The 10,533-nt window shown below is 37.7% G+C and overlaps 1 protein-coding gene across 1 annotated transcript in view; it reads left to right on the forward strand.

The window, feature by feature from the left end:
• The window catches only part of CLEC12A (C-type lectin domain family 12, member A), a 45,856-nt gene that overhangs the window by 17,165 nt on the left and 18,158 nt on the right, over positions 1-10,533 (forward strand). Inside the window, exon 2 of the mRNA XM_006903199.1 lies at positions 6,332-6,502. Coding sequence (XP_006903261.1) covers positions 6,332-6,502 — 171 coding nt within the window. The remainder of the gene's footprint in view (positions 1-6,331; positions 6,503-10,533) is intronic.

Here is a 10,533-nt window from a genome sequence, read left to right on the forward strand (position 1 = left end):
GACCTTACCCTAGAAAAAGAAGGAATACTCCCAGAGTCATCATATGAAGCAAAACCGTAATATAAAACTAGGTAAAGACATTACCAAAAACCCCTCTCCACTACAAAACAATATCTGTCTTAAACATAGACACAGAAATGCTTAATAAAATCCTGTCCAATAGACTCCAATAATTCATCGTGACCAAATGTGATTCATAAACTATGTCAGGATGGTTCAACAGAAGAAAGACAACATAATTAATCATATTAACAAGACAAAGAATAAGAACCGTATGATCCTACTAGATGATGCATAGGAGGCCTCTGACCTAATTCAACACCTCTTTCTGATTAAAATAATCAACAAAAGAAGAACAGAATGGAATTTCCTCAGAATAGTGGAAAGTATGTACTCAAAACTAACAACCAACATTGTTCTCAGTGGAGAAAAACTAAAGGCATTGTCCTTGCAAAAAGGGATCAGACAAGGATGCCCACTATCACCACACCCATTCAGTAAGACAAGAAAAGGATATCAGAGGCATCCAAACTGACAAAAGGGTCCTATAACCATAGCTATGTGCAACAGATAGCTTTGTACACAATATAATAGTATGCAAAGTCGACCCCAAAGACTCAGCAAAAGAACCTGTTAGACATAGCATACCAATTTAGTAGAATGGCAGGACACATGATCAATGTATTTAAAAAAAAATCAATGGGATCTCTCTATCGCAAAAAATAAGGCATGGAATAGGAAACCAAAAAGGCAGTATTTTCAATAGGATGAAATACTTCAGAATAAACCTAACCAGAGACACTAAAGACCTTTAAGAGTAAAACTACAGAACAAAAACAATAAGAGACATAACTAAAATATTCTTTGTTCATTAATAGGAATACTCAATGTTGTGAATATAACAATCATACCAAAAGCTTTGTACATGTTCAAGAACAGATACCAAACTCATGATTCAAAGAGACAGGAAAGATAGGCAGCAGATTTATTTGGAGAGGAAAGAGACACTAAATAAGAAAAGATCATCTGGAAAATAAAAATGAAGTGGGAGGCATAACACTACTTGATCTCAAAACCTACAAACAGCCTTAATAGCAAAAACATCAGGGTATTGGTACAATGACAGAAACAGAGAACAAGAAATAAAATCAAGAACCCAGAAATCAATCCACCTGCCTATGATCAATAGGTTCTTGACAATGAATTAAAATCCATGGAATGAGGAAATTGCAACCTCTTCATCAGATTGACAAAATGGGGCATCTCCCTACAGAAAACTGAAACAGGATCCACATCTCACACCATAAACAGAAATCTACTCAAGATGGATTAGAATTACAGGTGAAAACCCAAACCGTAAAGATCATGAGAGACAAAATGGGACCAAACTTAAAAGCCTTAGCCTATGGCATAAACTGGTTTATAAATATAGCCAGAAAAGCACAACCAAGAGATGATAAAATCAATGAGTGGGACCTGTTTTGTTCCTGTTTTGGTGCCATTGTGAAAATACATATGAAGATCTTTTTTACATGTATACTTCAGGAACCTTGGTTACATTCATAGAATTACTACCCTTCATGGAGTTACTACCATGAATGTAACCAATGTTCTTGAAATGTACATATAGAAAAGATTTTTTAATGTATTTTCATAATGTCAACAAAATAAAGCTAAAAAGAAACCACAGGAAAAGAATAAAACCCCCCACAAAAACCAAAAACGTTTTTGTGATAGGGTAAAAAGAAAACCTACAAATTAGAGGCCAACAAAATTGGCAATGACACTTCAGACAAAGGTCTCATGACAAAAGTTTACAGAATACTACAGGGCCTCCACAAGAAAAAGCCTGAAAACCCAATCACAAAGGAGCAAAAGATATGAAAAGCCTCGTCACCAAGAAAGAACTTTGGAAAGCCCACAGACACATGAAGAAATATCCAAAATCACTTATAGTCAGAGACATACAAACCAAAACAACAATGAGATATCACCTCACTCCAGTAACAACAGCAAAGTTCAACAGGATAAGAAATAAAATTGTTGGAGAAGATGCTGAGAGATTGGGTCTCTCATACATGCTGGTGGGGTTATAAAATATTACAGCTGCTTAGGAAAGGAGTTTTGCATATCCTCAAAAGGCTGAACATAGGAATCTCATATGACCCAGCTGTTTCATTGCTAAGAATGGAAAGTAGAACTGAGACACAAACAGAGATATAAACATATATTCATAGCCACATTTTTCACAATAACAAGAAAATAGAAACAGCCCAAATGTGGAATCAGCAGGAGACTTATTGTTTTGGGCAAGTCCACTGTCAGGCACCTTTCCAAAATACTTAAGAGCAATGACATCAGATTGATAAAAAAGTATACCTGATTTAGTCCATGATCTTTTCAAACACATGTTATGCATCTGAGCTATAAAATGAATAAGGATGAGAATAAAAATCTTTGAGCCATGGTGCTGGAGAAGAGTACTGAGTATCCCAGGTTGTTGTTGTTGTTGTTGTTGTTTAATGCCGTCGAGTCGTAGACGACTCATAGCAACCCTATGAACGAACAGCCTGAGCACTGTTCGTACATTGAGTTTCTGGAGGCAAGCCATTTCGGAAGTGGATGCCGCTCCTGCTTCCAGGCTTGATTTAGTCGGGAAGCTCCAGCCAACACTGTCCACCATGGGTGCCCATTACCACGATTGGCACATCACTGTCACAGGCTTCAGCATCACAGCAACCATGAGTTACCTCCGTACAGCAATGCACAGACCAGTGCTATACCACCTAGAAGAATGTTTGACAGGAAGACAATTTGAACCTTTGGGCTTAAGGCCACCTCCTGGTTCAAACCCTAGGCCCAGGCTGGCTAGCCTCACTCTAGGGACAGAGCAAACCTGCACATCAAACACATTCCCAGAAAAGCAGTCGACTCCAAAAGCTTGCCACAATTCCTGCACTCCCACCACCACGCTCCTGCCTTCTGGCAAGGAGAGCTTCCCACGAGCCTGGGAGGAGCCAGCCAAACCAGGAACAACATGGCCATTTCTTCCCAGCTGCCTTGGGCTTAAGGCCGCCTCCTGGTTCAAACCCTAGGCCCAGGCTCGCTAGCCTCACTCCAGGGATAGAGCAAACCTGCACATCAAACACATTCCCGGAAAAGCAGTTGACTCCAAAAGCTTGCCACAATTCCTGCACTCCCACCACCACGCTCCTGCCATAGACTGCCAAAAGGAAACAACATTTATGTTTTGGGAAAAGTACAGCCAAAGTGTGTCTTGTAAGCTCAGATGATGAGACTCCATCTTTGTAAATGCTGCTAGGAGAGGCTATACTTTGGAAAGAGATGTCATGCTTGGAAAGATGGAAGATCAGTGAAAGAGAAGAAAGATCCCAATGAGATGTGTTGACTTAGTGACTGCATCAGTGGGTCCAAGTGTATAGAGATGATGATGAGGGCACAACACAGGTGAAGATGCAAGTCTGTTGTTTATAGGGTCGTTATGAGTTGTATTTGACTCAATAATAACAATTATTGAAATCTGTATATTTTGGACATTGCTTACTTTGTCATCCAAGCTTGCTAGTCAACCAAGGAATACTCAAGTTTTCTTCTGTTAGCTAACAACTATCAAATTTTTTCATATTTTTGCAAATAAAATATAAGGTATCAGGTTTGGTTGACTTTCTCCTCCACTATAAATCTTGCTTTGGGCATTTTTTTTTTCAACTAGCCAACCTGTTGAATGCCTCTCAGTCAGCTGAGAACTGATTTATATACATAAGATTTACCTAAGATTCTGTAAACTTTTTTTTTTAAATTTTTTTATTTTTATTGTATTATTTTTATGTGTACCGTCAAATCAGATCTGACTGGTACAGGAGGAGATTGCCCCCTCCTTCTCCAGCAGAGCATCTGGTGGATTTGAACCCCATACCTCTGGGATTGCAGTGCAGTCAGTGTCTTGCCACTTAGGCCACCAGAGCTCCCTTAGATTCTGTAAACTTTTTATATGAGACCCTTACAGAATCTTAGGTATTTCTTATGCATGTAAATCAGTTCTCAGTTAAACCAGTTCTCATATCAAAAGCTTACAGAATCCTACAGGGCCACCACAAGAAAAAGACTGACAACACAATTACAAAACGGGCAAAAGACATGGAAAGACTTCACAGAGGAAGATATTCAGATGGCAAACAAACATATGAAGAAATGCTCAAAATCACTGGCAATAAGAGAGATGCAAATCAAAAGCACAATGAGATAACATCTCATTCCAATAGCCGTGGCAAAGTTTCACAGGACAGTAAGTAATAAATATTGGAGAGGATATGGAGAGATAAGAATTCTTATACATTGTTGATGGGATTGTAAAATGGTACATCCGGAAGGCAGTTTGGCACCTGCTTTCTCAAAAAACTGAGCATAGAAATTCCATATAACTCAGCTATTCCATTGCTTGGAATATATCCTAAGAGAGTGAGAACTGAGATACAAATGGAGACTGGTATACCAATGTTCATAGCAGTGTTATCCACCATCACAAGAACTTGGAAACAGCCCAAGCGTCCAACCACAATGGGTTAAGAAATTATGGTACTTTCCCATGTTAAAATACTAAGCAACATGCAGGAGCAATTATTTGTAAATTACTGCCTAATTTGGGAGGACCCAGAGAGCATTGTGTTAAGTGAACTAATTAAGTCCCATAAGGACAAATATTGTTGTATAAGGCCATTCCTATAGAATGAGTATGAGGATCCAAAGGGGTGGGGAGGGTAGGAGCAGAGGGCAAAGGATGGGAGGGATGTTAATCATAGAGCTGCACAATTTAATGCGTGGAGGGAGTGGGAGGTGAAGGAAATGGGAAAGACTTAGAAAAACAATGTATATGAATTTTGTAAATAAACCAGTATAAAATAAAAAAAAAATAATCAACCAAGAGATTTTACTTTTTATTGATTTGTTCTTCTAAAATATTCTTTTAAATTTGTAATAAATCACTTTTATTACAAAGAAAATGCTTTAAAAATGAGTCACACATTCTCATTAAAATGCCCTTCATTTCCAAGCACTGCTGATTTTCTTCCCACAGAACCTTCTACTTCATCCTTGGCATGGCGTAAAACCACCTTGGGCCTGATAAGTCTGTGCTTTCTACTGATGATTGGACTGGCAATCTTAGGAATTAAATGTATGTATCACCCTTGCACCTATAATTGCATGAATTTTAAAACCAATTTTCTTCTTTTACTTAAGAGAATGGAAGTTGTCCATTTGACATGTTGTTTTTTCTGTTATGTGCCATTGAGTCATCTTCGACTCATAGTTACCCTATGCACAACATCTCTGAGCAATGATTTATCCTGAGCCAATCTCAGTGCCTCTGACACACCTACCATCATTATCCCAGTTACTGTGTCAATGCACCTCATCCACGGTTTTCCTCACGTATGCTGTCTCTCCACCCATCTAAGCATATCTTTCTCCAAGGTATGGTCCCCCCTAACAACATGCCTAAATTATGCCAGACAGAGCCTCAAAATCTGCCTCCAAGGAACAGCTTTGTTTTACTCGCTCTAGGACAGACTTGTTAGTTCTCTTGAAAGTCCATGATATACTCAATACTCTTCTCCAACACCACAACCCATGTTGTTGTTATGTGCCACCAAGTCACTTGCAACTCATAGCCACCTTATGTACAACCGCCCTAAATTCTGCTCTGCCCTGTGCCAATTACACTGTCTCCAACACACCCACCCCAATTACCCCAGTCATCCACCTCATAGAGGGTCTTCCTCTCCTAAACTGTCCCTCCAACCTCCCAAGCATGATGTCCCTCTCCAAGGACTGGTCCCTCCTTAAAACACGTCCAAAGTATGTCAGATGAAGCCTCCAAGGAACAGCCCAGTTTAGCCCTTTTAAGGATGAACCTGTTTGTTTTCTTAGCAGTCCATGGTATGTTCAATACTCGAGCACCACATAGGCATCAATTATTCTTCTGTCATCTTTTGTCATTCCCCCCTCTCTGATGCATAGCAAGTAATTGCAAAGACCATGGCCTGGATCAAGGACACTTTAGCCTCTAGACTGGTCCTGCTGTTCTTTAACACCCTGCCAGCAGATTTTCTTATTCCAATTTGTGTTTTGATTTCCTGACTGCTAGTGCCAAGAGTGTTGATTGTGGAACCAAGCAAGTTTTTAACCTTTTTATCTTATTCCTGTAGAGCTACCATTTACCTTCTCAATAAGATGTCTCAAAAATAAAGTTGTGGTTCTAATGAGGGAGAAAAATATTATTAAAGCTTCTATTTGTTTCTCTCAATTTAAGTTTACAGAACCACAAAGATAGAAATGGAAAAACTACAACATCTCAAAGAAGAATTTCAGAGAAATGTTTCTCTGCAACAGATGAGCATCATGAATATTTCCAAGGATCACTCCACCATCTTGCAAAATATAGCTACAAAGTTATGTCGTGAGATAGTTAAAAATAATAAAGGTAATCTTGTGTTCCTCTCTGTAGTATTAAGCAATGAGCTACATTTTAGGATTACTTGATAATTATTTCACCAATAGCTAAGAATATTGTGGATGCAAGCATTATCTAAGTGAGAGAATTGACTATGGTTAACAGAAGATTCTATACTATGTCTAGGTGAACTCTGATGTCCATAGATAGTTGCACTGCTAATTCAGTGTAACTAGGTTCTGTGGAAATTTGAATCTATCAATGGTTCTGATGGGAAAACATTGTCAATTTCCTCTTGCAATTTAAAACCTTTTGAAAACCTCTGATGGAAGGTTGGCTATTAGTTGGTTATGACTTCAATACAATTAATTTGGGGTTTTGCTGTTCTTAGTGTATACAGAAAATACATGCCCAATCGAGGACCAAACTCACATTCTCTTGCCCAGTGTGGTAGTCACTCTGTCAGTTTGTGCCCCTGACAGTCTTCCCTTTGCTAATTCTCCATATTTCCAAACATGATGCCCTTTACTAGGAATTTGTCCCTCCAGAGAACATATCCAAAGTATATAAAATAAACCATCATTATCTTTGTCTCTAAAGAACACTCCAGAACAGAAACATATTGTCCAAGAAAACTCTGTTCCTTGTTTCGTCAACCCATTGCATATTGAATAATCTTTTCCATTACAATTCAAAGGCATCAATTATATGTCTTATTTGTTCATTGTCCAACATAATATTTTCTCTCTCATTGCTGTTGAATAAGAATCAGCTCATGTTTTTGTTGCTGTAGTTAGGTGCCTTTGAGTTGGGTATGATTCACAGCAAAGTTAAGAATGACAGATATGAACCCTGCCCTATCCTGTGCCAACTTCGCAGTTTCTGACACAGTTGAACCCGTTGTCACAGTTACTGTATCAATCTACCTGGTTGAGGAGCTTCCTCTTTTTCATCCTCCCCCTACTCTCCAAAGCATGATGTTCCTTTCCAATGAATAGCCTCTCTTAGCAGCATGTCCAGAGTATGTGAGGCAAAGTTTAATCATCTTTCCCACAAAAGTGCACTCTGATTGCACTTTTTTTTTAAAGACATATCTCTTCTTTTGGCAGTTCATGGGATATTCAATACTCTGTTTTCCAATATCACAGTTCAAAATCATCAATTTTTCTTCTGTCATCCTTATTCACTGTATTAACTTGTAGCAGACTCAATGTTTTCAAGTCTGAAAAATCACATGAAAGGAGATTGCTTATACTCCTACTTAAGAGTCTCTGGTGGAATAAAACAGAGAGATGCTGTCTTTGGGTTAACAGTGACACTTCCTAAGGACTACATCACCAGAGTTCCCTAAAAGTGTTTGTTGTTTACTATGTACCATCAAGTCAAATACAACTCATAGCAACTATATGAACAACATATCTGAACTCTGTCCTATTCTGTTACATCTTCATCATTGCTGACACATTTGAGCTCATTACTGCAGTCAATCCATCTAGTTGAGGATCTTTCTCTCTTTCAACACCCCTCCACCTTTCCAAGTATGAGGTCCTTCTCCAAGGAATAGCCTCTCCTAGCAACATGCCAAAGGTATTTGAGATGCAGCTTGTTATCTTTGCTTCCAGGGGAGCACTGGCTACACTTTCTCTAAGACATATTTGTTTGCTCTTTTAGCTTTCCATGAGATACTCAGTGCTCTTCTTTAATATCACAGCTCAAAGGTGTCAATCCTTCTCTGTCATCCTTATTCACTTTTCACTTATCAGATACATGGCAATATTGAAAAGGCCAGGGCCTTAATCAGACACACCTTAGGCTTCAAATTGACTCCATTACCATGGATGTTGATTACGGATCCAAGTAAGATGAAATCATTTACAGTTTCAAACTTTCCTCAGTCTATCATAATTATACCTTATTAGCCCAACGATAAATTTTGTATTCTAGAGTTAAGATATAATCCATATTTAAGGCTATAATCTTTAAAATTCTACAACAAAAACACTTAAGTCCTCCTCACTATCAGCAAGCAAATTTTTATATCTGAATAATGTAGGTTTTTTATAGCTATTCTTCTGATCCTGAAACTACATTTTTCTTCATTGAATCTAACTTATCAAATAATTTGCTCAGTACACAGATTTAATAGGTATGGAGAGAGGATAAAACCTTGATGCACTTTTCTTAATTTTAAACCATTCAGTATTCTCCTGTTCTCTTTACAGCATCCTCTTTGTTTAGGTATAAGTTTCTCATGAGCATAATTAAGTGTTCTGGAATTCCCATTCTTCTCAGTGTTTGCCATAATTTATTATATAACTTCTTCCTTCAATACCATTGACACTTGATCATATGGTATTTTTTGGACTACTTCAGTATCAGTCAATTCTTTCTGGTACATGGATTCTGTGTTTTCCCTTTATTTTCTTTTGATGCTTCCTGGATCATTCAAGATTTCACCACCAGTGTCTCTTAGTATTACAACTAAAGATTTGAATTTGTTTTTCAGTCTTTGAGCTTGAATAATGACAAATAAATTCTTTCATTTTTATTCTCCAATTCCAGCTTTCAGCACATTCTATTACATTACTTTGTCTTCTGGGGCTGACCTTTAAAAATCTTCTGTTTACCTTTATTCCTTCAATATCTCTTCCCTTTGTTTTGGCTTCATGATACACTAGTGCAATTTTCAGAGTATCTTCTGACATCTATTTTGGGTTTTTTCTTTCTTTTTTTTCCCCCCTTGTCTTTATAATACTTTGTTCTGTTCATGGATGATATCCTTGATGTCATCCCACAACTCATCTGGTCTTTCATCATTGGTGTTCAGTACATCAAAACTATTCTTATGATGATTTATAAAATGAGGTGGTATAGACTTATGATTATGTTTTGGTTCTCATGGTTTTATTTTTGTTTTCTTCAGTCTCAGTTTGAACTTCCCCATGAATACTTAATTATTCCACAGTCAGAAATTCCCCTGGTTTTGACTGTTGGCTGTTGATACTCTCAACAATTCCTTCCACATGTATAGTCAATCTAATTCCTATGTAATCCATCAGGTGAAGTCCATTTGTAACATTATCCTCTGTGCTTCATTTAAAAAAGGTACTTTCAATGAATAAATCATTGAATTTATAGAATTCCATCATTCTCTTTCAAGTCTTATTTGTGTCGCCAAATCAGTATTTTTTTATAAAATTTTCATTTTGTACTGGTTAATTTGCAAAGTTTGTATACATTTTTTTTCACACCAGATCTTTCCCAGGCCATTACCCACCCCTCCCTTCACCCCTCATATTGTGCAACTTTAGGACTACATCCCCCATTTCCATCATCACCCCCCTGCTCCCCTTTAATCCCCCTTAGATCCTCATACACATCTTACTAGTTATCTATGTCTATAATAATGGTCTTATGCAGTATTTATCATTACAGGACCGGGTTAGTTCATTTAGAATAATGCTCTCCAGTCTGTACTTTCTGGCTACAATTTCTTCTTCATTGTTTCCAATTTCTGCACTTCAGTTTGCATTTCACCAAGTACCCTTAACATATCTTAACTGTATGTTTGGTCAAATTTCGACAGCAAGATTTGGTAAAAGTCTTCAATTATCTCCTTCTTGGCTTTAGCTGTTTGTATTCAAATAATAGTTGTATTAACACATCTTCCTTGTATTCATATGGAAAATACCACATCACCAAATTGAACTTCAAGATAGAATTTGAATTTTTTTAAACTATAAATGCAAAACTATTTTCTGTTTTTCATCCCCAGCATATTATACCATGTGATTGTCTAATCCAAAGTGATCAATACCAGTTCATCTCATCTCACTAATACCTAAAAGGTCAATGTTCATGCATTCAACTTAACTTTTCACAACTTCTGTTGTTGTTGTTGTTGTTAAGTGCCGTCGAGTCACTTGCAACTCATAGCGAACCTATGTACAACAGCCCTAAACTCCGCTCTGTCCTGTGCCAATCACACTGTCTCCGACACTCCCATCCCAATTATCCCAGTCACTGAATCAATCCACTCCATAGAGGGCCTTCCTCTCCTG

This window comes from Elephantulus edwardii, unplaced genomic scaffold (genome assembly GCF_000299155.1).
Source record: "Elephantulus edwardii isolate Elephantulus edwardi_28Jun2011 unplaced genomic scaffold, EleEdw1.0 scaffold00533, whole genome shotgun sequence".
Taxonomy (NCBI): Eukaryota; Metazoa; Chordata; class Mammalia; order Macroscelidea; family Macroscelididae; genus Elephantulus; species Elephantulus edwardii.